At 37.3% G+C, this 27,270-nt stretch overlaps 1 protein-coding gene across 2 annotated transcripts in view; it reads right to left on the reverse strand.

Moving 5' to 3' along the window:
- Positions 1 to 27,270, reverse strand: part of CCDC73 (coiled-coil domain containing 73) — a 192,522-nt gene that overhangs the window by 16,050 nt on the left and 149,202 nt on the right. For both annotated transcript variants that reach the window (XM_008955871.4, XM_055094262.2), the window contains 2 exons: positions 22,700 to 22,810; positions 16,442 to 16,576 (listed from right to left, as the gene is read on the reverse strand). In XM_008955871.4, the coding sequence (XP_008954119.4) occupies positions 16,442 to 16,576; positions 22,700 to 22,810 (246 nt within the window). The remainder of the gene's footprint in view (positions 1 to 16,441; positions 16,577 to 22,699; positions 22,811 to 27,270) is intronic.

The following is a 27,270-nucleotide window of genomic DNA, read 5'->3' on the forward strand; positions in this document are numbered from 1 at the left end:
TGCTTTTGAGAACTTAGTCATAAATTCTTTCCCAAGGCCAATATCCAGAATGGTGTTTGCTGAGTTTTCTTTTAGTATTCTAATGCACATTTAGATGTATGGGAAAATTGGCCTAATAAATGCTATAAATGTAGATTTGAAAATCATCGGCAGATAGATGACAACCAAAAATATACAAGTTGGACTGGGTGAAATGGCTCATGCCTGTAATCCCAGTGTTTTGGGAGGCTGAGATGAGAGGATTACTTGAGGCCAGGAGTTTGAGACCAGCTTAGGCCACATAACAAGACCCCATCTCTATGAAATATTTTAAAAAATTAGCTGGGTGTGGTGGCACACACCTGTAGTCCTAACTACTTGGGAAGCGGGGGCAGGAGGAGTGGTTAAGCTCAGGAGTTTGAGGCTGCAGTGAGCTATGATTGTGCCACTGCACTCCAGCCTGGGTGACAGAGGGAGACCCTGTTGAAGAAAGAAGGAGAAGGAATAAGAAAGGAGGAGAATGAGGAAGAGGAGGAGAAGGAGGAGATGAAGAAGGAGCAGAAGGAGAAGGAGGAGATGAAGGAGCAGAAGGAGAAGGAGGAGATGAAGAAGGAGCAGAAGAAGCAGAAGGAGGAAAAGAAGGAGGAGGTGAAGAAGGAGAAGGAGACGAAGAATGAGGAAGAGGAAAAGTAGAAGGGAAGGAGAAGGAGGAGGGGGAGGGGAAGGTAGGGAGGGGAAGGGGAGGAGAAGAAATACACTGCTTACAGAGAGTGTATTTTGAGAGGAAAAGAAAATAAAGGATAAAATGCGGATGAAAATCTCCAAGGGAGAGGCAAAGAGAGAAAATTGTAAAACAGATTGAGAGAAATAGTAAAAGTCAGTGATTTACAACAGCAAACATCCCACAGTTTCAATGGGTCAGGAATTCAGGAGTGGTTGGCTTGATGGTTCTGACTCAGCATCTCTTTTGAGGTTCCAATCAAGCTATCATCTACAGCTCCATCATGTGAAGCCTTAATTGTTGCTGGAAGAGTCTCACTCATATTGCTGGCAGTTGGTGGCAGCTGTTGGCTGGGGTGCCTAAATTCTCTTCCAGGTGGTCTTTATTATCCAGGACCTCTCTTCACAGGATAGCTTAGACTTCTTTTCATTATGGTTGAGAGGGTGGGAGAAGGATAAACACACATGCACCCAAGACAGAAACCACAGTTTTCTTATAATGTAATCTCAGAAGTGACATTGTATCACCTGGCTAACAAGGTGAAACCCCGTTTCTACTAAAAATACAAAAAAAATTAGCCAGGCGTGGTGGCGGATGCCTGTAGTCCCACCTACTTGGGAGGCTGAGGCAGGAGAATGACAGGAACCTGGGAGGCGGAGCTTGCAGTGAGCCAAGATCACGCCACTGCACTCCAGCCTGGGCCACAGAGCGAGACTCAGTCTCAAAAAAAAAAAAAAAAAAAAAAAAAAAAAAAAAAGAAGTGACATTGTATCACTTCTGTTATATTTCATTCATTAAAACCAAGTCATTAATCCAGCTCACACTCAAGTGGAGGGGATTATAAAAGAGCAATGAGTAACAGGAGGTGGGAATCACTTTAGGCCATTTTAGAGGCTGCCTACAACAATATTTAAACTTTGTGAGGCTGTTTTGTCATCTATAACAAAAATGCCATAAAGACAAAATCAATGTGCAAAAAACACCAGCATTCCTATATGCCAACAATAGACAAGCAGAGAGCCAAAACATGAATGAACTCCCATTCACAATTGCTACAAAGATAATAAAATATCTAGGAATACAGCTAACAAGAGACGTGAAGGAACTCTTCAAGAACTACAAACCACTGCTCAAGGAAATAAGAGAGGACACAAACAAATCAGAAAACATCCCATTCTCATGGATAGGAAGAATCAATATAGTGAAAATGGCCATACTGCCCAAAGTAATTTATAGATTCAATGCTATTCCCATCAAACTACCACTGACTTTCTTCACAGAATTAGAAAAAACTACTTTAAAATGCATATGGAACCAAAAAAGAGCCAGTATAGCCAAGACAATCCTAAGCAAAAAGAACAAAGCTGGAGGCATCATGCTACCTGACTTCAAACTATACTACAAAGCAACAGTAACCAAAATAACTTGGTATTGGTACCAAAACAGACATACAGACCAATGAAACAGAATAGAGAGCTCAGAAATAAGACCACACATCTACAACCATCTGATCTTCGACAAACCTGACAAAAACAAGCAATGGGGCAAAGATTCCCTATTTAATAAATGGTGCTTGGAAAACTGGCAGGCCATATGCAGAAAACTGAAACTGGACCCCTTCCTTACACCTTATACAAAAATTAATTCAAGATAGATTAAATACTTAAGTGCAAAACCCAAAACCATAAAAACCCTAGAAGAAAACCTACCCAATACCATTCAGGACATAGGCATGGGCAAAGATTTTATGATGAAATCACCAAAAGCAATTGCAACAAAAGCCATGGGATCTAATTAAACTAAAGAGCTTCTGCACAGCAAAAGAAACTATCATCAGAGTGAACAGGCAACCTATGGAATGGGAGAAAATTTTTGCAATCTATCTCCCTGACAAACGGCTAATATCCAGAATTTGCAGGGAACTTAAACAAATTTACAAGAAAAAAACAACTCCATCAAAAAGTGGGCAAAGGATATGAACAGAAACTTCTCAAAAGAAGACATTTACAGGGCCAATAAACATATGAAAAAGAGTTCAACATCACTGATCATTAGAGAAATGCAAATCAAAACCACAATGAGAATACCATCTCACGCCAAGTCAGAATGGTGATTATTAAGAAGTCAAGAAACAACAGATGCTGGTGAGGCTGTGGAGAAATAGGAATGCTTTTACATTGTTGGTGGGAATGTAAATTAGTTCAACCATTGTGGAAGACAGTGTGGTGATTCCTCAAGGATCTAGAACCAGAAATACCATTTGACTCAGCAATTCCATTACTGGGTATATACACAAAGGAATATAAGTTATTCTATTATAAAGATACATGCACACATACGTTTATTGCAGCACTATTCGCAATAGCAAAGACACGGAACCAGTCCAAATGTCCATCAATGATAGACTGGATAAAGAAAATGTGGTGGATATACACCATGTAATACAATGCAGCCATAAAAAGGAATGAGATCATGTCCTTTATAAGGACATAGATGAAACTAGAAGCCATCATCCTCAGCAAACTAACACAGGAACAGAAAACCAAATACCGCATGTTCTTACTCATAAGTGCGAGTTGAACAATGAGAACACATGGACACAGGAAGGGGAACAACACACACTGGGGCCTGTCCGGGTGGGGGGCAGCAAGGGGAGGGAGAGCATCAGGACAAATAGCTAATGCATGCAGGGCTTAAAACCTAGGTGTTGATAGGTGCAGCAAACCACCATGGCACACATATAACTATGTAACAAACCTGCACATTCTCCACATGTATCATGGAACTTAAATAAAATTGAAAAAAAAAAAAGAACGAACGAACCTCTAGGACACAGCTCACTTGAGCGGGGTGGGCGGGAATGGTGTAAAGATTAAATTATATATATAATACACACAGTGCATAGGTGCTCAATTAATGGTATAACTATTCTAATAGTTATTATTCTTACCACCATAAAAAAAGTGGCCTGAGAGGTAAAGAAAAAAAATCAGATGAACGAAATATAATAGAAGAAAAGGAAAAGATAACTCAAGCAAGAAATAGTATCAAATGCTTCAAAGGGACTGAAAAGTGTAATATCCAAAGGGAATGGATGTAATGTCCATTTTATTTTATTTTATTTTATTTTTTAATTTATTTTTATTTTTTGAGATGGAGTTTCACTCTTTCACCCAGGCTGGAGTGCAGTGGTGTGATCTCAGCTCATTGTAACCTCTGCCTTCCGGTTTCAAGTGATTCTCCTGCCTCAGCCTCCTGAGTAGCTGGGATTACAGGCATGCCCCCACATCTGGCTGATCTTTGTATTTTTAGTAGAGACAGGGTTTCACCATGTTGGCCAGGCTGCTCTTGAACCCCTGACCTTGTGATCCACCTGCCTCGAGCTTTCAAAGTGCTGAGATTACAGGCGTGAGCCACTGTGCCTGGCCATAATATCCATTTTATGGAGCAGAGGGGCAAAGCCAGACTGCCCTATGTTTTTGTTTGTTTGTTTGTTTTGTGACAGGGTCTCCCTCAGTCCTCCAGACTGGAGTGCATTGGTGTGATCATGGCTCATGGTAGTCTCAGCTTCCCAGGTTCAAGTGCTCCTCTTACCTCCCTAGTAGCTGGGACCACCAGTGTGCACCGCCATGCCCCGCTAATTTTTAAAAAAATTTTGTAGAGACAAGGGTCTCACTATGTTCTCCAGACAGATCTTGAACTCCTGCACTCAAGCAATTCACCTGCCTTGGCCCCCAAAAGTGCTGGAATTACATGCATGAGGCACCATGCCCAGCCCAGATTGCCCTATGTTGAAGGATGAATGGGAAGTAAGAAAGCAAAAAGTATGAGTTTAAACCAATCTTTCAAGAAACTTGGCTCTACAAAGAAGACTTTACTTAGGGTATTTAGAAATGGGTGTGAGATCAAAAAGTTTTTTTGTTATTTGTTTACTTTTTAAAATGGGAGGGGCTTAAGCATGTTTAATTGCAAATGGGAATATATAAACTAAAACAAAAGGAATATAACTGATACACATAAAATATGTTTAATAAAACAAAAATGCAAAGTACAGCTGACAAGTATTAAGAAGGCTAGAGAAGACAGGTACTCATACATGGCTGGTAGGACTACAAACTGGTACAACCTTTCCGGAAAGCAATCTGACAATATGTGTCAAAAATTATAAGTGAGAGGGCCAGGCGCAGTGGCTCAAGCCTGTAATCCCAGCATTTTGGGAGGCTGAGGTGGGCAGATCACAAGGTCAGGAGATCGAGACCATCCTGTCTAATAAGGTGAAACCCCATATCTACTAAAATACAAAAAAAAAAAAAATTAACCAGGTGTGGTGGCACGTGCCTGTAGTCCCAGCTACCCGGGAGGCTGAGGCAGGAGAATTGCTTGAACCCAGGAGGCGGAGGTTGCAGTAAGCCGAGATGATGCTGTTACACTCCAGCCTGAGAGCAAGACTCCATCTCCAAATAAAAAATAAATAAATAAATAAATTATAAGTGAGAAAGCTCTTTGACCCAGCAATACCATTTCTTGAAGTTTATCCTAAAGAAATAGTCACAAACATACACAAAGATATTTGTACAAGGATGCCCAATAGGGAAGTGGACAGATTAATTATGGCACGTCCTAGTCACACAATGGAAATTGTGATGTAGATCTATTTTTACGGACTTACCAGAAAGATATCCACTATTTAGTAAAATTTTTTAGCAGTTCCTCAAAAAGTTAAATATAGAATTACCATTCCTCAAGGATCTAGAACTAGAAATACCATTTGACCCAGCAATTCCATTACTAGGTATATACCCAAAGGATTATAAATCATGCTACTATAAAGATACGTGCACACGTATGTTTGTTGTGGCACTATTCACAATAGCAAAGACTTGGAACAAACCCAGATGTCCATCAATGACAGATGACAGACTGGATTAAGAAAATGTGGCACATATATACCATGGAATACTCTGCAGCCATTAAAAAGGAGGAGTTCTTGTCCTTTGTAGGGACATGGATGAAGGTGGAAACCATCATTCTGAGCAAACTGTCGCAAGGACAGAAAACCAAACACCGCACGTTCTCACTCATAGGTGGGAATTAAACAATGAGAACACTTGGATACAGGTGTTGTTGAATTGATCCCTTTACCATTATGTAATGGCCTTGTCTCTTTTGATCTTTGTTGGTTTAAAGTCTGTTTTATCAGAGACTAGGATTGCAACCCCTGCCTTTTTTTGTTTTCCATTGGCTTGGTAGATCTTCCTCCATCCCTTTATTTTGAGCCTATGTGTGTCTCTGCACGTGAGATGGGTTTCCTGAATACAGCACATTAATGGATCTTGACTCTTTATCCAATTTGCCAGTCTGTGTCTTTTAATTGGAGTATTTAGGCCATTTACATTTAAGGTTAATATTGTCATGTGTGAATTTGATCCTGTCATTATGATGTTAGCTGGTTATTTTGCTCGTTAGTTGATGCCGTTTCTTCCTAGCCTTGATGGTCTTTACAATTTGGCATGTTTTTGTAATGGCTGGTACTGGTTGTTCCTTTCCATGTTTAGTGCTTCCTTCAGGAGCTCTTATAGGGCAGGCCTGGTGGTGACAAAATCTCTTAGCATTTGCTTGTCTGTAAAGGATTTTATTTCTCCTTCACTTATGAAGCTTAGTTTGGCTGGATATGGAACTCTGGGTTGAAAATTCTTTTCTTTAAGAATGTAGAATATTGGCCTCCACTCTCTTCTGGCTTGTAGAGTGATCAAGTGGGCTTCATCCCTGGGATGCAAGGCTGGTTCAACATATGCAAATCAATAAACATAATCCAGCATATAAACAGAACCAACGACAAAAACCACATGATTATTTCAGTAGATGCAGAAAAGGCCTTTGACAAAATTCAACAGCCCTTCATGCTAAAAACTCTCAATAAATTAGGTATTGATGGGACGTATCTCAAACTAATAAGAGCTATCTATGACAAACCCACAGCCAATATCATACTGAATGGGCAAAAACTGGAAGCATTCCCTTTGAAAACTGGCACAAGACAGGGATGCCCTCTCTCACTGTTCCCATTCAACATAGTGTTGGAAGTTCTGGCCAGGGCAATCAGGCAGGAGAAGGAAATAAAGGGTATTCAATTAGGAAAAGAGGAAGTCAAATTGTCCCTGTTTGCAGATGACATGATTGTATATCTAGAAAACCCCATCGTCTCAGCCCAAAATCTCCTTAAGCTGATAGGCAACTTCAGCAAAGTCTCAGGATACAAAATCAATGTGCAAAACCCACAAGCATTCTTATACACCAATAACAGACAGAGAGCCAAATCATAAGTGAACTCCCATTCACAATTGCTTCAAAGAGAATAAAATACCTAGGAATCCAACTTACAAGGGACGTGAAGGACCTCTTCAAGGAGAACTACAAACCACTGCTCAATGAAATAAAAGAGGATACAAACAAATGGAAGAACATTCCATGCTCATGGGTAGGAAGAATCAATATCGTGAAAATGGCCATACTGCCCAAGGTAATTTATAGATTCAATGCCATCCCCATCAAGCTACCAATGACTTTCTTCACAGAATTGGAAAAAACTACTTTAAAGTTCATATGGAACCAAAAAAGAGCCCACATTGCCAAGTCAATCCTAAGCCAAAAGAACACAGGTGGAGGCATCACGCTACCTGACTTCAAACTATACTACAAGGCTACAGTAACCAAAACAGCATGGTACTGGTACCAAAACAGAGATATAGACCAATGGAACAGAACAGAGCCCTCAGAAATAATGCCACATATCTACAACTATCTGATCTTTGACAAACCTGACAAAAAGAAATGGGGAAATGATTCCCTATTTAATAAATGGTGCTGGGAAAACTGGCTAGCCACATGTAGAAAGCTGAAACTGGATCCCTTCCTTACACCTTATACAAAAATTAATTCAAGATGGATTAAAGACTTAAATGTTAGACCTAAAACCATAAAAACTCTAGAAGAAAGCCTAGGGAATACCATTCAGGACATAGGCATGGGCAAGGACTTCATGTCTAAAACACCAAAAGCAATGGCAACAAAAGTCAAAATTGATAAATGGGATCTAATTAAAGAGCTTCTGCACAGCAAAAGAAACTACCATCAGAGTGAACAGGCAACCTACAGAATGGGAGAAAATTTTTGCATTCTACTCATCTGACAAAGGGCTAATATCCAGAATCTACAAAGAACCCAAACAAATTTACAAGAAAAAAACAAACAACCCCATCAACAAGTGGGCGAAGGATATGAACAGACACTTCTCAAAAGAAGATATTTATTCAGCCAAAAGACACATGAAAAAATGCTCATCATCACTGGCCATCATAGAAATGCAAATCAAAACCACAATGAGATACCATCTCACACCAGTTAGAATGGCGATCACTGAAAAGTCAGGAAACAACAGGTGCTGGAGAGGATGTGGAGAAATAGGAACACTTTTACGCTGTTGGTGGGACTGTAAACTAGTTCAACCACTGTGGAAGTCAGTGTGGCGATTCTTCAGGGATCTAGAAGTAGAAATACCATTTGACCCAGCCATCCCATTACTGGGTATATACCCAAAGGATTATAAAGCATGCTGCTATAAAGACACATGCACACGTATGTTTATTGTGGCACTATTTACAATAGCAAAGACTTGGAACCAACCCAAATGTCCATCAATGAGAGACTGGATTAAGAAAATGTGGCACATATACACCATGGAATACTATGCAGCCATAAAAAAGGATGAGTTCATGTCCTTTGTAGGGACATGGATGAAGCTGGAAACCATCATTCTCAGCAAACTATCGCAAGGACAAAAAACCAAACACCGCATGTTCTCACTCATAGGTGGGAATTGAACAATGAGAACACATGGACACAGGAAGGGAATCATCACACACCGGGGCCTGTTGTGGGGTGAGGGGAGCGGGGAGGGATAGCATTAGGAGATATACCTAATGTTAAATGATGAGTTAATGGGTGCAGCACACCAACATGGCACATGTATACATATGTAACAAATCTGCAGGTTGTGCACATATACCCTAAAAATTAAAGTATAATAAAAAAATAAAAATATCTGCTTTAAGGACTAATTACAGAGCTCTTTAAAAATAGTATACTTCCATAGAACGTATATTGTATGATCTTTAAAATTTAGACTTCCAGCCATACCAGAGAACTTGACTTGCCTTCCCACTGTAAATTACTAGTAAACTAGATACAGTGTATGAAACAAGTTTTTAGACAATGAACTACAAACAGGGAAAATTGTGTTCTCTGAGAGAAAGAGGAAAAAGTGAGATGAACCCTATGATTACTCAGGCTTACTGCCTAGACACTTGCTACACCATAGCACAAGGAAGGGGCACTCTTGCAAAGCAAGATGGTCTGAGTTGGGAAGACAAACATCAGAATTTAGAGAGGCTAAACTGGCTGTGATTTGTGAGGCAATGTACTGAAGATGAAGGCGCTATCCAGAAAAAGAGCTCCAGGCATCTGCTATTTAATCTGTTGCTGGATATTAAGTTGGACATGTGAGGAGTAAAAGTCCATGAAGACTTGCAGGGGAGCCACAAGCTGAGCAATTTCCAGAGCTCCCACAGGTCTAGGTAAACTCTGAGTTCCAACAAGCCAGACAGGAATGAACTTACTGAATAACTGGGACATTTTGTAGAGACCCCAGCAGGATCATGCCATTCTAGGGCTATTCTAGATGCTTCCATAAGTTTAAAAATAAACCTCAAAATGATGAAGCTTATCAGCAAGTAACTTAACCTCCTGTGAAACTTTGACATTCTTGAAATAAAGATAGCAAAATCTAGCAATCAGCAATGTAAAATTCAAAATGTTCTAACACAATAAAAATTTACTGGACAGGGAGAGAAGCAGGAAAATGTTACCTGTTATGTCACTATTTATAATGTAATCAAAACAAATACAGAAATGACAGAGGTAATAGAATTAGCAAAGGAACTTTAAAACAGCTATTACAAATGTTCAAGGATTTAAAGGACAATGATATGAACATAATGAAGAGAAAAATTTTAAATCCCAAAAGAAAAAAACGAACCAAATGGAAATTTTAGAGATGAAATTTACAGTAAATAAAATTAAAAACTCACTGAATAGGCTTAATAGCAGATTAGACATTTAAAAAAGAAATACAAATGAACTTCAGGACATAACAACAGAAACAATCCCAACTGAAGCAGAGAGGGAAAAAAAGACTGAAAAAATATGCAGTAGATCCTCAGTAACCTGTGGGACAATATTAAGCAGTCTAACGTGTGTAACTGAAGTCCCAGAAAGTAGACGAGGGGGACAGAAAAAAAAATTGAAGAAATGACCAAAACTTCTCCAAATTTAATGAAAACTATATATAGCCAAGAAATTCAATAAATTCCAAGCAAGATATGCATCAAGAAAACCATACCAAGGTACATCATAATCAAACTGCTTGAAAACAGACATGAAGGAAAAATCTTAAAAGCTGTCAGAGATATAAAGACACTTTTTTTTTTTTGAGGTGGAGTTTCGCTCTTGTTGCCCAGGCTGGAGTGGCGCGATCTCGGCTCACCGCAAACTCCACCTCCCGGGTTCAAGCGTTCTCCTGCCTCAGCCTATTGAGTAGCTGGGATTACAGGCATGCGCCACCACGCCCGGCGAATTTTTGTATTTTTAGTAGAGACGGGGTTTCACCGTGTTAGCCAGGATGGTCTCGATCTCCTGACCTCATGATCTGCCCGCCTTGGCCTCCCAAAGTGCTGGTACAGGCGTAAGCCTCCGTGCCCAGCCGATATAAAGACACTTATAAAGATGGGTTATAAATATAAGAATTGTCATAGACCTCTTGCCAGAAGCAATGCAAGCAAAAAAAAAAAAAAAATGGAATGGCATCTTAAAATTAATGAAAGAAAAATTATCCAGAATTTTATATCCAGTGAAAATATTCTTTAAAATTAAGGAGAAATAAACCACCTTTTCAGACAAACAAAAGCTGGAAAGAATTCCAGCAGATATGCAAAAAAAAAAAAAAACGTTAAAAGGAAGTTCTTCAGGTTGAAGAAATATACCAGGTGGACATGTGGATCTAAACAAAGGAATAAAGAGTGACAGAAGTGGTAAATGTGGTGGTGAATATAAAAGATACTTTATCTCATTTTTAATTTTCTTTGTCAGGTAATTCTTTGAAATAATATATGGTAGGTTTTATAACATATAGAAGTAAAATGTATGATAACAACAACACAAAGGACAGGAAGGAGAAAATGATAATGTAGTATTGCAAGTTTCTTATCATAAACTTTGGTATAATATTATTGGAAAGTATACACGATAAATTAAACTCTAGAACAAGGATTGGCAAACTACAGTCAAATGGCCAAATGCAGCCTGCTGCCTGTTTTTTTGTTTGTTTGTTTTGTTTTGTTTTGTGGGGAAGGGAGAGGGAGATGGAGTCTCGCTCTGTTGCCCAGGCTGGAGTGCAGTGGTGGGTCTCAGCTCACTGCAACCTCCACCTCCTGGGTTCAAGTGATTCTCCTGCCTCAGCCTCCCAAGTAGCTGAGATCACAGGCGCACGTCACCACATCTGCCTAAGTTTTTGTATTTTGGTAGAGATGGGGTTTCACCATGTTGGTCAGGCTGGTCTCGAACTCCTCACCTCAAGTGATCCACTTGGCTCAACCTCCCAAAGTGCTGGGATTACAGGCATCAGCCACTGCACCCAGCTGTTTTTGTAAATATAATTTTACTGGTACATAACCATGCCCACTTCTGAATGTACTTAATGCCACTGAACTATACACATAAAAATGGTTAAAATAGCAAACAATATGTACATTTTACTACAGTAACAAAATACAATCAACAGTTCTCAAAAAAAAGAGAACATTAAAGATTTCCTCATGTTATAATTCAACATAAGAAAAGGAAATATGACTACTCCCATAAAAAAGTAACAAGATGAAAAAGATATATAATACAAATGTTAATCAAAAGATGAAATAGCTATATTATTATCAGACAAAACACACCTTAAGACAAGAGATATTACTAGGATAAATATGGATATTTCATAATGATAAAAAGGTCAATCAGGAAATCAGAACAATAAATGTGTCATAACAATCATAAATCATATAGCTAATAACAGGACTTACAAACACATGAAGCAAAACCTGACTGAACTGAAAAGAGGAAGATAAGTTCACAGTTATGATTAAAGATTTCAACATTCTTCTCCCACTAATTGATAGAACACAGACACAGATACACACACAATCTGTAAGGATAGAGAAGACTTGGACAATACCAACCAACTTTATCTAATTGCCATTTATAAAACATTCCACCAACCAACAGCAGAACACACATTCTCTTCAACAGCACATGAAATATTCACCAAGATAGATAATACACTTGGCCAAAAAATAGGTCTTAGTACATTTAAAAGGATTAAAGTCTTACCTAGAATGTTCCCTGACCAAAACCAAATTAAATTTGAAATCATTAATAGGAAGATATTTGGAATTTTCTCAAATGTTTGGAAATTAAACAACATATTTCCAATGGGTGATACTCATACCCATGGGTCAGAGGAGACACCACAAGAAAAATCCTAAAATATTTTGAGCCAGGGCAACATGGTGAAACCTCATCAGGGAAGGGAAGGGAAGGGAAGGGAACGGAGGGGAGGGGAGGGGAGGGGAGGGGAGGGGAGGGGAGGGAAGGGAGAAAGGAAGCAGCAAGCTAGCTGGTGTGGTGGTGTGCACCCATAGTCAGGCTGAGGTGGGAGGATTGCTTGAGCCTGGCAGATTGAGGCTGCAGTGAGGTGTGATCACACCACTACACTCCAGCCTGGGTGACAGAGCAAGACCCTGTCTCTCTTTCAATAGACATATAGGCAGGCAGGCAGACAGACAGACAGACACAGAGATATACACATGGGATTTTGCTATGTTGTCCATGCTCAAAAATTTTAAGATTTCTCTTGTGAGGTTCTCTCTGACCCATGGATATGGGTATGAGTATGACCCACTGGAAATATGTTGTTAAATTTCCAAACATTTGAGAATTTTCCAAATATATTTCTGTTAGTGACTTCAAATTTAATTTAATTGTGGTCAGGGAACATTCTAGGTAAGACTTTAACCCTTTTAAATGTACTAAGACTTATTTTTTGCGTATATTGCCTATCTTGGTGAATATTTCATGTGCTGCTGAAGAGAATGTGTGTTCTGCTGTTGGTTGGTGGAAGGTTTATTTTTGTTGTTTGTTTTCTTTGAGACAGAGTCTCACTCTGTAGCCCAAGCTGGGGTGCAGTGGTGCCATCTTGCCTCACTGCAACCTCTGCCTCCAAGGTTCAAGCAATTCTCGTGACTCGGCCTCTTGAGTAGCTGGAACTACAGGCGCGTGCCACCATGCCCGGATAATTTTTCCTATTTTAATAGAGGCGGGCTTTTGCCATGTTGCCCAGGGTGGTCTTGAACTCCTGAGCCCAGGTGATCCACTCGCCTCAGCCTCCCAAAGTGCTGGGATTACAGGTGTGAGCCACCGTGCCCGGCCGGTTGGTGGAATGTTTTATAAATGTCAATTAGGCCAAGTTAGTTGGTATTGTCCAAGTCTTCTGTATCCTTACAGATTGTGTGTGTGTGTGTGTATGTGTGTATAATTGTTCTATCAATTAGTGGGAGAAGAATGTTAAAATCTTTCATTATAACTGTGAATTTATCTTTCTCTTTTCAGTTCTGTCAGTTTTTGCTTCATGTTTATATGTGTGTGTGTATGTTGTGTATACTTTACTAAAATATATATATATATAGTTTTTTTAACCGAATGAAAATGAAAAAACTACATATCATAGTTTGTGGGATGGAACCAAAGCAGTGCTAAGAGGAAATGTTATAGCTTTAAGTGCTTATATTAGAAAAGAAGAAAGGTAAATAATCTATGTTTCAAGCTTAAGCAGCTAGAAGAAAACCAAATTAAACCCAAAGTAAGCAGAGTAAAGGAAATAAGAAAATTAATAGCAAAAATCCATGAAATAGCAAATAAATAAACATGGGAGAGAAATGAATGAAATCAAAACCTGTTTTTTGTTTGTTATTTTTTCCTGAGACGGAGTCTCACTCTGTTGCCAGGCTGGAGTGCAGTGGCACGATCTCGGCTCACTGCAATCTCTGCCTCCCAGGTTCAAGGGATTCCCCTGCCTCAGCCTCCCGAGTGAGCCACTGCACCTGGCCCAAAACCTGGTTCTTTGAAAAGATCAATAAAACTGAAAACTTCTAACTCAAATGATCAAGACAAACAGAGAGCGAGAGAGAGAAGATACAAATTACAAATATCAAGAATGATAGAGGGGCATCAATTTGATCCCAGAGGACTACAATAATAAGAGAATATTATGAGCAACCCTAGCCAATAAATTTGACAACTTATGAAAAGGACAAGTTCTTTGGAAGATAAAAATTACCCCAACTGGCTCTTTTGGGGTCCCACAACACCCCAAATCAGATTCATTAGGAGGACTCATAGGACTCAATATATACCCATACACATGACTAAGATTTATTATAGAGAAATAATACGAAGAAAAATAGGTAAAGGAAAAGGCACATGAGTTGCAGTCTGGAGTAAACCAGACTTCCAAAGGTCATCTTCTAATAGAGTCACATAAGACAAGCTTAACTCCTACAGCATTGAATTGTGACAATATATGTGAATTGCTGTCTACCAGGGAAGCTCATTAGAGACTCAGCACCCAAAGTTTTTTGGGGGAGGGTGCTGTTCATGCAGGTGCCAAAATTCTAGAATCCCAGAAAGAAAGCAGTTGTTCAGAATAAACCACATTGTTTGTACTAACAGTTTAGGTACAGTGAGCCACTCTTGTTAGGAAATGGTGAGAATCCTCCCAAAATTCAAGTTTCCAGGCATCAGCCAGGGGCCAACTTTGCTAGGAGGTCTTTCTAAGTACAGCATTCACAGGGGTGCTATGTTAACTCTTTCCTGCACACCAACATAAGAAGAAATGAGAATCTGAATAGCCCTGTAAATAATTTAAATACTGAATTTGTTATTTAAAATATTCCCACCAAGAAAGTCTACATAGCTCCACTGGTGAATTTGACCTAACATTCAATAAAGAAATCATACCAACTCTATACATTGAAAGGAATATATTCCAACTGAGTTTACTTGACCAGTATTACTCTTGACGCAAAAACCAGTTCAAATATTGCAAAGAAAAAACAAACAAAACTTACATTCCTCATCAATACAAAATCCTTAACAAAGCACTAGCAATTTAAGTCCAGCCATATATAAAAAGGATAATATATAATGATCAACTCAATTTTATCCCAGGAATGCAGGTTAACATCTGGAAGTCAACTGATGTAATTAATATGAAAAGAATAAAAAAAACCCAATCATCTTAATAGACACAGAAAAAAGCATTTGACAAAATTTAATGTCCATTCATGATAAAAACTCATTTGTGATAAAAGCTCAGCAAACCAGATATGAAAGGAAACGTTCTCAAACTGATAAAGAGTATAAACAAAAACATATAGCTAAAATGATAAGAAATGGTGAAAGACTAGTCTCCATTTAAGATGAGAAACAAGGCAAGCATGCCCACTCTCACAATTGTTATTCAACATTAGATTAGGGTCCTAGCTAGTGCATAAATTGAGAAAAAGAAAAAGCATACAGCGTTTTAGAAAGAAAGTAAAACTGTCTTAAACTTGCAGACAACATGATCATATATTATAGAAACCCCCAAAGTTCAACGAAAACAACTATTATAACAATAACTTAATTTAAAAATGAGGTCAATATACAAAAACCAATTGTACTTCTAAGCTGGGCATGGCAGTTCATCCCTGTAATCCCAGCTACTCAGAAGCCTGAAGTGGGAGCATCACTTGAGCCCAGGAGTTCATGTACAGCCTGGACAACATAGTAAGACCTTGTCTTGAAAAAAATGTACTTCTATATATAAGCAAAGAACAATTATAAAAATTGTAAGCACTGTTTACATTAGGATCCCAAGACATAAAATATCCAGGAATAAATTTAACCTAAAATTTCCAAGACCTATATGATAAAAACTACAAAACATTTCTGAGAGACATTTTAAAATATCCAAATAAATGGAAGCTATACCATGTTCATCGACTGGAAGACTCAATGCCAAATAAAACCCCACAGACTTTTAAAACAGAAATTGAGACATTGATTCTAAAAGTGATAAGAAAATATAGGACTTAGAATAGAAAAAGCTTTTTTGGAAAAAGAACAATATTGAAGGACTTAGCTACGTTTTATAGCTTCTTTAAAAGCTACATTAATAAAGACAGTGTTGTACTGGCTTAAGTATAGACATATAATCAATGGATCATAATAAAGAGTCCAGAAATAGACCCATATATATTTGATCAACTGATTTTCAAAGAAAGTACTAAGGTACAGTGGGAGAGAAAATAGTGTTTTCGACAAATATTTGTGCTGGGACAATTGGAAATTCATATAAAAAAATGACCTTCAATTCTTACGTCATACTGTATACAAAAATTAACTAAAAATGTATTAGAGACCACATGCATATACTCATTTTTTTAAAGTTGGGAAACTTAAAGTATAAAACAGGGAAAAAAATCATAGCGACAGTCTTAATTTCTTTGATAGTTTGTACCCCACAACATACTTAAATTTTACCTGAAACTTTTTGTCTTCCTCAAACGTTTTTTGATTGCATAATTTGTTATAATGTTCTTGTAACTTAATATGAGTTTCTTTAAGGGATGATAATTCATTTTTAATCTTATTAATTTCTCCATTAAGTTCTTCAGCCTATTATAAAAAAGGAACCAGAATAAACAAGTATATCAAGTATATAAATATGTTTTGTCTGAAAATATTTCATTAACAAAAGTTTCAGGAAATAGTCAAAGAATCAAAACAATGACAAAGTCATTACTAATATTAAGAGCTACCATTTATTGAATTGGGCTGACTACTTAATAAGCATAACTGCATACTCAGCAAAACCCTATGAGGTATTATTATGCCCAATTTACAGGTAAGAAATACGAGGCTCACAGAAGTTAAGTAACTTGTCCCAGATCAAGTAGATACAAAATGGCAGTGAGGATTTAATTCCAAAGCTAAATCTGAGGACCGTGTCCTTAATGACAATATTAAACTACCTCTTGTCTCATAAAAAAATTTATTTAAATTCATAAAAAACAAAAAATTAAATTCATAAATAAGAATTTATGAATTTTATATTCTACAAACATTATACTTCCATTGTTGTCTTAAAGTTTAATTTTCTTGTTACAAATTGCACATACAGATTTGAATTCCATTAGATGAGTACTAAGCACTAAGTGGTACCACAGAAACTGACATGTCAGCCGTATATTTATATCCATAAATTAGACTTTCACTCCCTATAAAATTTCATAAACTTGATTTTGGGGAAAGGAGTACTCTCACAGAAGCCTCAAATATGAGCCAAGGTAAGTTCCACTGAGGAGAAAAATATCCTTTTGTCATGGAAAAGTATATTTGTGGTTTTATAAAAGTTTAAAAGTTTCTTATAAAAGTTTCTCTTGAACAATTTTAAAACTCCTACCACAAATTCCACTAGTGCTTGTAATATTCCTTATTATAAATACTATAATTACTATTCCTAATATTTTTATAATTAATATTCCTCTATAAAGCCCTATATAGAGGCCAGTAGGTGTAAACTCATGTTACTTTCTGTTCATTTCATCTATTTTTAATCATCTTTAAATCTCTCTCTGCAATGTATTTCTTTTCCAAGGCTAAACTCTCCACGTATTCTTCACTCCTTCCTCTCCTATCTTCCTAAGTCCTAATTCTAGGAATTTTCTCTTTTCTTCTTCCTATTCTCAATCTCTCACACTACACCAGCATCTTCTCGTCAGCCTACAAATATGCTTTACACACATTCCTAATATTTTTCCTCCTTGACCCAGTTCCTCTGTCTGTTTCACTTTTTCTTTTTTTTTTTTTTTTTTTTTTGAGAAGGAGTCTCACTCTGTTGCCCAGGCTGGAGTGCAGTGGCGTGATCTTGGCTCACTGCAACCTCCGCCTCCTGGATTCAAGCGAGTCTTCTGCCTCAGCCTCCCGAACAGCTGGGCTTACAGGCTTGCACCACCACGCCCAGCTAATTTTTGTGTTTTTAGAGAGTTTCACTATGTTGGCCAGGCTGGTCTCGAACCCCTGACCTTGTGATCCGCCCACCTCGGCCTCCCAAAGTGCTGGGATTACAGGCATGAGTCACTGAGCCTGGCCCTGTCTTTCTCATTTCTTAAAATAAAGTCTATACTTGCTACTTTCAAATTCTAACCTCCCATCACTCCTTAATACCCTGACTTCTGCCCTCATTGTTCTACTGTTTTCTCAAATATCACCTGCAAATTAGCAAAAGGATTTTTTCCAAGTCTCACATCATTTAATAGCTCTGTAGCATTTGACCATGTTGACTACTCTGTTCTTGAAACAGCTTCCTTTCTTGACTTCCATGCTAGTACTCTCTCTTTATCCTCCTACCTGTCTTACCAGCTCCCTCTCCCCTCCTGCCCCCAAACACACACACACACATACACATGCACACACCCCTCTCCTCTCTCTCTCTCTCACACACACACCCCACTCACAAAATGTTGGCTTTTCCCAAGGTTCTTTCTTCTTTTTTCTTGCTTCCTGGGATAAGAAACCCAAGGTTCTTTCTTCTTAAGCACTCTTCCTTCAAGTGTTCCACTCTTTCCACATTATTTCACCTATAACTTCAAATTTCACCTTTATGCTAATAAATCTTAAATCTATATCTCCTCCCCAACCTCTCTCCTAGGAGTAGATTAACATCTCCAAATGGATAGTATGCACTTCAAGCTAGATGTCCTGAAAGCACCATAAATTCTACAGTTCTCAAATTAAACTCATTATTTTCATCCACAAAATCTGCTTCTCCTTTTACATTCCTTAAGCTAGTTAATGATATTATCATTCTATGAGTTATACCAACCTGAGAATATTTGATGTCTTTTCCCCTCCCAATATCCATTATATATAAAATGTCACTAACCATACCAAGTCTACTTCCAAAATTCATCCTGCATCTATCCCTCTTCATTGTGGTACTGTCCTAATTCACACACTCATAGGTTCATGATTAGATTATTACAACATTCTTCTTATTGATTTCTTTCCATACAGCCATCCTCCATACTGTTGCAAGAATTATTTTTCTAAAACACAATCTGCCTGTGTCACTTATTTGTTTTAAACCCTTCAATGGCTTCCCATTACTTAAATTCTAATATCCTAGTAAGGAAGTCTTCAAAAGCTGATCTCAACCTATATTCCAATGTCACATTTCACACATCCCATTTTTAATTCAGAGCAGACTATTCATGGTCCTTGAAAATGGACTTTCATGCCTCCATGATTGTTCTATTTCTTTTATTTTTTGAGACAGAGTCTTGTTCTCTCGCCAGGCTGGAGCGCAGTGGTGATCTTGGCTCACTGCAACCTCTGACTCCCGGGTTCAAGCAATTCTCCTGCCTCAGCCTCCCGAGTAGCTGGGATTACAGGCATGTGCCACCATGCCTGGCTAATTTTTGTATTGTTAGTAGAGACGGGGTTTCACCGTGTTGGCCAGGATGGTCTTGATCTCCTGACCTCGTGATCCGCCCACCTCAGCCTCCCAAAGTGCTGGTATCACAGGCATGAGCCACCGTGCCCAGCCGATTGTTCTATTGTTTTTTAAATGAAATGCCAACAGGATGGAATGGGAAGGGTGGAGATGGGAACCTTATGCTTAAACCCCATTTCATCAGCCAGGCACAGTGGCTCACGCCTGTAATCCTAGCACCTTGATAGGCCAAGGCAGGTGGGTTGCCTGAGCTCAGGAGTTCGAGACCAGCCTGGGCAACACAGTGAAACCCCATCTCTACTAAAGTACAAAAAGTCAGCCGGGCATGGTGGCATGCGCCTGTAGTCCCAGCTACTCGGGAGGCTGAGGCAGGAGAATTGCTTGAACCCGGGAGGTGGAGGTTGCAGTGAGCCGAGATCGCACCACTGTACTCCAGCCTGGGCAACAGAGCGAGACTCCATCTTCCCCGACACCCCCCAAAAAAAATCCTATTCCATCTTTCGAGGCCAAATTCTAGGGTCATCTTTTCTCTAAAACTTTCTCCAGCCCAGCTAAAGAAAATGATTTATTTTGTGCTTTCATAGTACTTTGTTAATAATGCTAAAAGTACCTTGCACTATTGTGATTAATTCCATAGTTATCTGTCCCTGCAGAGTGTAAGCTCTTTTGATAATCCTTGTATTTTAGGCATCTTTGAAAACCCAGTGCCTAGAATAGTGTCTAACACATAGTATATGCTCAATAAGTGTTGTGAATTGAATTCTTTTTTTTCCTTTTTTTTTTGAGATGGAGTCTCACTCTGTTGCCTAGGCTGGAGTGCAGTGGTGCGATCTCGGCTCACTGCAACCTCCACCTCCTGGGTTCAAGCAATTCTCTGCCTCAGCCTCCCAAGCAGCTGGGATTACAGGTGCCCACCACCACGCCCGGCTAATTTTTGTATTTTTAGTAGAGACAGGGTTTCACCATCCTGGCCAGGTTTGTCTTGAACTCCTGACCTCAGGTGATCCACCTGCCTTGGCCTCCAAAAGTGCTGGGATTACAGGCATGAGCCACCACACCCGGCCAAATTGAATTCTTTTTGTGACCTCCCTTTCCCTAATTTCTGAACGTTCTCACTTATTGTTTTTTTGTCTATATAACAACCATTGGTTATATATCTAGTCAAAATAAAAAGATATACATAACATTGTTATTTTTAATATTTCAATGAATTTTAAATATACTATCTAATAATATGCAAGTTTTATTAGCATAGTATTTTCTTTCACTGTTTATTTTTTTGAATGACCAAATATGAAACAGCAGTTTATATGATTCCAATTTATTTTTATCAGTATCTTTGTTTTTTTAACCTATCTTGATCCAATCTCAGTAGCCACACTACTATTGCCCTTCACTCAAGAATGGTGAAAAACTTACAGATAGAAATACAATTAAAAAGTAAATGTGATCTCCCACTGAAGAAAACTCTTATCGAACCAAGGCAGCTTTTTCTTACTTATCTGTATTCTGTTGAGTACCAAATCATAATGGAAGCAAAATGATTGCAGAACTTAAAAAATTCTAAGATAAAACCGACTTTATCCACATTTATAGATTGAGGCCTCACCAGTGAAACTACTTATTTTTCTTAATAGTTTTCTTTTTTTTCTTGAGAGAGGAGCATGGTTGTAGTCTCAGAGAAAATTGAATGTTTAATTTTCTTAGCTAAACTGATCTTTTTGGGTTTTTTTGCAAGTTTGGCATATTTAAGTTTATATTTCCTTTTCACTTAAACGGTTTTCCTTATCCTGATAGCACCATTTCCATGGGCTTTTAAACACTGGGGATGAAAAGAAGGTACATGGATAAAATGTAGATTAACTGATGCTAAAATGAACATTACTATGCTTGTTGCCTAATGATAAACTGTACTAGTATACCATTTAACGATTTTTTAGTATTCTGATAAAATTAAATACAAAACTTTTCTTAGATTTAAGTAAACCTTAGCAAAACCATCAGTGAAGACTTGATGTCTCCAAACTATAAATTAAGAAAACATGTTAGTTCCGGCCGGGCGATGTGGCTCACGCCTGTAATCCCAGCACTTTGGAAGGCTGAGGCAGGCGGATCGCAAGTTCAGAAGATCGAGACCATCCTGGCTAACACAGTGAAACCCCGTCTCTACTAAAAATACAAAAGATTAGCCGGGCGTGGTGGCGGGTGCCTGTAGTCCCAGCTACTCAGGAGGCTGAGGCAGGAGAATGGCGTGAACCCAGGAGGCAGAGCTTGCAGTGAGCAGAGATCCGTCCACGGCACTCTAGCCTGGGGGACAGAGTGAGACTCTGTCCCCCCCCAAAAAGAAAAGAAAAGAAAAGAAAACATGTTAGTTTCAAGTGAATCAAATCAAGAGTTACTTATGTAATAATTTGAATCAAACAAAATAATCTACAGAAAATATTATCAAGCTGGTATCTAGATATCCATTACTATAATATATTGCATAGTATAATTAGCACAATAGTCTAAAACATAATCATACCTTCTCAAAATATAGCTTCATAAACTCATAGTGACTTTCTACTCTGTTATTTATTTAAAAAGAATTTAAAATGCAATTAAAATTGATATTAGCATAGAATAATCAATCTTGGGGTCCACCAATGTTTAAAGTGAACCTTTATATTTCACAACTTGATTTCACCTCATCTTACACTATTATCTACCTTGCTGAATTAAAAATTATTATAAAATAAAAAAATATGATTTAAGGAAATAGCCATGTTTAGAATACAACAACCCTTATGATATGTTGTTAATATGATAAAATGGTAATACTACAGAAGTCAACTACTGCACACATGTTCTAAACATGGCTCTAATATATCTCAACAAAACTGCTGAGGAAAGCAAAATAGATCAGTTAATAATAGTACATATATAATTATTTTAATCATTTACTAAAATACTATGCAATGGTTTTATGAAAAAGTAAATTAATTTTTCTTTGTCACATGGGGGCTCAAATTATATATATATGTGTATATATATATATATATATGCATGCATATATACACAAACATGTATTTGTGTGGTCTTCCCTGCATAAAAGCATTACAGGGAATTTCATTAAATTTAGCTTTTAAAAAGCATTCACCTTTTTGGAAATATGAGACCAAGAAAAAAATGTGTCTGATTTTAGTCCTCTAATATTTTTGCAATATTTTCTTAGCATTTATAGTTATTTTAAATGTCTAAAACTATTTAAAATATTTTAATATTTTTCTATTTAATAAACTTACATGTCTTTTCCAAGTTCCTAGTGCTTTTTCATGCTCATTTTGAAGATTAAGAAACTTTTCTTCATTTTCTTTTACCTTCTCCCTTTGCAGCTCATTATCTCTTTCAAGGGTCTGCAATAAAATTAATTATCCAAAAAATAATCAATACCACATTAATGAATTCTGATGTGTTTTATGTTGCTTGGACCTTTGCTTCTAACATGCTGAAAGTGCCATACAGATCAGTGATAATGTGCTATCTCAACAATAATTTTCATAAATTAATGGAAAGGTGCTTATAGTTTAGCTAACAGAAAATAGGGGGAGGTTATGATAAAGAAATGGCTATAAAAGAGTATAAAAACATTGCCATTATTCAGTTTCACTGCATAAGTTTTAATGTGCTGAAAAGGTAATATAAAGTACAGCACTGAAAAGTATGAAATGTAGCATGATCCAGCCTAACTCTACTAAAGAAATTTAACTACCATAGAACATTTTTTCCATTATCTGTTTATTTTAGAAATTAACTGGCTAGAAAACTCTTAAATACAATTTTAATTTTAATTTCAAATTAACACTTTTTAAGCATAACTTAAATATTTACCATATTAACTTAATTACTTCATTGAACTAACATAACAGAATCACTACCACACTCTCCCTCCCACAAAATAAACTTATAGAGTAAAAATACTACCACGTGTTTTCTAAGACTAGGTTTTTAAAGCTATTAAATCAGTGTCATCAATATTATTAGGTTTTTCCAATGTCTGCTGATAATCCAAGTAAATTTCTATAAAAAGATAAACAGTGATAGAACTCCTACCTACATGCCTAATACATTTGGAATCTTTAAGTTGTTTACAAAGCTATGTACATTCAGGTTAAAAATGTCAAGCCACACAAAAGGATTTTTTTTTTTTTAAAAAGTAAAGTTATTCTCTCAGTTTTCCACCCCAGAAGTAACCACTGTAGCAGTTTCTTGTATATCTTTCCAGAAATTGTCTATATAACCATAAAAGTATGTAAAATATATATATATTTTTAAAATACAGATGAGACCATATCATACACTGTTCTGTCATCTGCTTTTCTTTAAAAAAAAAGTTTTGCTTACTTTCCATATTACATATATAAATCCATCTCATTTGAATTCCATATTATTCATAGTACTCCATCTATTTAGAGAATTCTCAATTACATCTAGAATATCAGTATGCAAAGATAAATTATGTAAAATTATGGCAACATATCTAATACGAATTTTACAATTTTAACATGGAGATTCTCCTCTTGCTCATAAGAAGCTATGCATTTTAAGAGTACCCAGTGAATATCTATTTTGATTGCCTCTGTTTCAGGATAACATAGATATTTTTATAAAAGTAACAGTTCCTTAATTTATAGGTATATACAGTCATGTGTTGGTTATAGACAGGGATATGTTCTGATAATTCCATCATTAGGTGATTTTTGTCACTGTATGAACATCATAGAGTGTACTTACACAAACCTAGATGGTATAGCCTACTAATGGTATAGCCTGCTAATGGTATAGTCTACACGTACACTATATAGTATAGCTTATTGCTCCTATGCTACAAACCTGTACAGCATCTTTCTGCACTGACTAGTGTAGGCAATTGTAACACAATAGTATTTTTATAACTAAGGATATCTAAACATAGAAAAGGTACAGTAAAAATGAAAAGGTACAGTAAAAAAATAAAAGATTAAAAATGGTACACATGTAACTGTATAAGGTACTTACCATGAACGTTGCTCTGGGTGAGTCAGTGAGGGAGTGGTCAGTGAATGTGAAGGTCTAGGACATTATTACTCACCAATATAGGCTTTATAAATGCTGTATACTTAGGCTACACTAAATTTTTTTAATTTTTTCTTTCTTCAATAATAAATCAAGCTTAGTTGACTTTACAAACTTTTTTTAAACTTTTTGACTCTTTTGAAATAACACTTAGCTTAAAACACACAGATTGTACAGCTGTATAAAAATATTTTCTTTCTTTATATCCTTATTCTATAAGCTTTCTATTTTTAAATTTTTATATTTTTCCTTTTTAAACTTTTTGGTCAAAAACTGAGACACATCATCACAGCACTATTCACAATAGCAAAGGCACAGAATCAACCTAAATGCCCATCAACAGTAGACTGAAGAAAGAAAATGTGGTACATATACACCATGGAATACTACACAGCCATAAAAAGAGTGAGATCATGTCCTTTGCAGCAACATGGATGAAGCTGGAGGCCATTATCCTAAGAAAACTAACACAGGAACAGAAAACCAAATACCACATGTTCTCACTTATAAGTGGGAGCTAAACGTTGAGCACATATAGACACAAAGAAGGGAACAATGGACACCAGGGCCTACTGAGGGAGGAGGGAGATAAAAAAACTACCAATCAGGTACTAATTACCTGGGTGACGAAATACTCTGTACACCAAACCTATGTGAGACTCAATTTACCTATGTAACAAACCTGCACATGTACCTCTGAACCTAAAAGCTAAAAATACATATATGTAACATAAAATTTACCATTTTAATCATTTTTAGGTGTATAATTCAGTGGCACTGAGTATATTCACAATGTTGTACAACTATCACCACTATCCATGTTCAGAACTTTTTCATTATCTCAAATAGAAATTCTGAACCCATTAAACAGGAGCTCCCATTTCCCCTCCCCAGTTGTTCATTTTAACAAATACATATGTTCATGTAACTCCCAGAAGATATAGAGAACAGTTTTATTACTTCCAAAAGTTCCCTTGGGCCACTTTGCAGCACCCCTATTCTTCACTGACCATCAATAATCTGTTTTCTGTCTCTCTAATTGTGGCTTTTGTAGAATGCCCTATAAATGGAATCATGGAACAACACTATATGTAGCCTTTTGAGTCTGGCTTCATCTACTTAGCAAAATGCATTTGAGATTCATCCATTTTGTTGTGTGAATCAGTAGTTGGTTCTCTTTTACCGCTGAGTAATCTGTTGTATGGATGCACCATAGTTTGTTTATACATTGACCTCTGGGTTGAACATTTATGCTATTTCTAGTTTTTAATGAATATTAATAAAGCCACTGTAAATATTATAAAAAAAACTAACACACAAACACACACATTAGCCTAGGCCTACACAGAGTCAGGATTATCCATATTATGTCTTCCACCTCCACATATTTTCCCTCTGGAAAGTCTTCAGGGACAGTAATACCCACAGAACTGTCATTTCCTGTCATAATACTCCCTTTTCTGGAATACTTCCTGAAGGACCTGCCTGAGGCTGTTTCACAGTTAACTTTTTTTTCTTTTTCTTTTTCTTTTTTTTTTTTTTTTTGAGACAAAGTCTTGCTCTGTTGCCCAGGCTGGGCTGCAATGGCGCGATCTCGGCTCACTGCAACCTCCATCTCCCAGGTTCAAGCGATTCTCTGGCCTCAGCCCCCTGAGTAGCTGGGATTACAGGTGCATACCACCACACTGGCTAATTTTTGTATTTTTAGTAGAGACGGGGTTTCACCATGTTGGTCAAGCTGGTTGTGAACTCCGGACCTCGTGATCCGCCCGCCTTGGCCTCCCAAAGTGCTGGGATTACAGGCATGAGCCACCACGCCTGGCCAACTTTTTTTTTAATAAATAGAAGGAGTAAACTAAAATGATGATAAGTAGTATAGCATAATAAATACATAAACTGGTAACAGTCATTATTATCAAGTATTATGTACTATATATAATTGTATGTACTACACTTTTATATGACAGTGCAGCAGGTTTGTTTATACTAGCATTACCAACAAACGTGTGAGTAATGTGTTGTGCTATGACAATATGATGGCTATGATACTAGCAGATGATAGGAATTTTTACCTCCATTATAATCTTATGGGACCACCATCTTACACGTGGTCTGTCACTGACAAAACATTGTTATGTGGTGCATAACTATAAAACAGAGTAGTTTCTAAATATTTATAGTGTGTATAATAGATGCTTAGTACTTTAACATTCTAACAAATTTTTTTTATTGATAACATACTGTATTTTAGAAGATAAACAAATAAAACTTTAGAGAAGATATGGGAGAATAAACCACAGTCTCTATCCTAGTAATAATAAATGGCCAAGAACATCATGCTCTTAAAACAGTGCACTAGCAATATCAATCATTTCTTGTCTGCACCCAATAACTCTATCTAAAGGAAACTACCTACTTCAGGTATTCTCTCGATTTCAGTTTTTTGGAGACATCCATCCTTCCATTACAATTTTGACCTACTTCTCTCTGTCAGCTATACAAATTAGGTTATCTCTGAGGATACCCTTTTTCAGTTCTGTCATGAGTCTCCTGTTTCCCAGATCCCATAGTTTCCTGTCTTGGTTTACTCCCTTGTCTTGGTAGCACAAACATTCTACTACTTCTTGATAAAGGAGGCATAGGGTGGTAAATTTTTTGAGACCCTATATGTCTGAAGATGTCTTGATTCTACCAATACTCGGCAATTTGTTTGGCTAAATACAATACAACTCTGCTTCAGAAATCAATTTTTTCCCAACAT

The sequence above is a fragment of the Pan paniscus genome, chromosome 9 (assembly GCF_029289425.2).
Source record: "Pan paniscus chromosome 9, NHGRI_mPanPan1-v2.0_pri, whole genome shotgun sequence".
NCBI classification, from domain to species: Eukaryota; Metazoa; Chordata; class Mammalia; order Primates; family Hominidae; genus Pan; species Pan paniscus.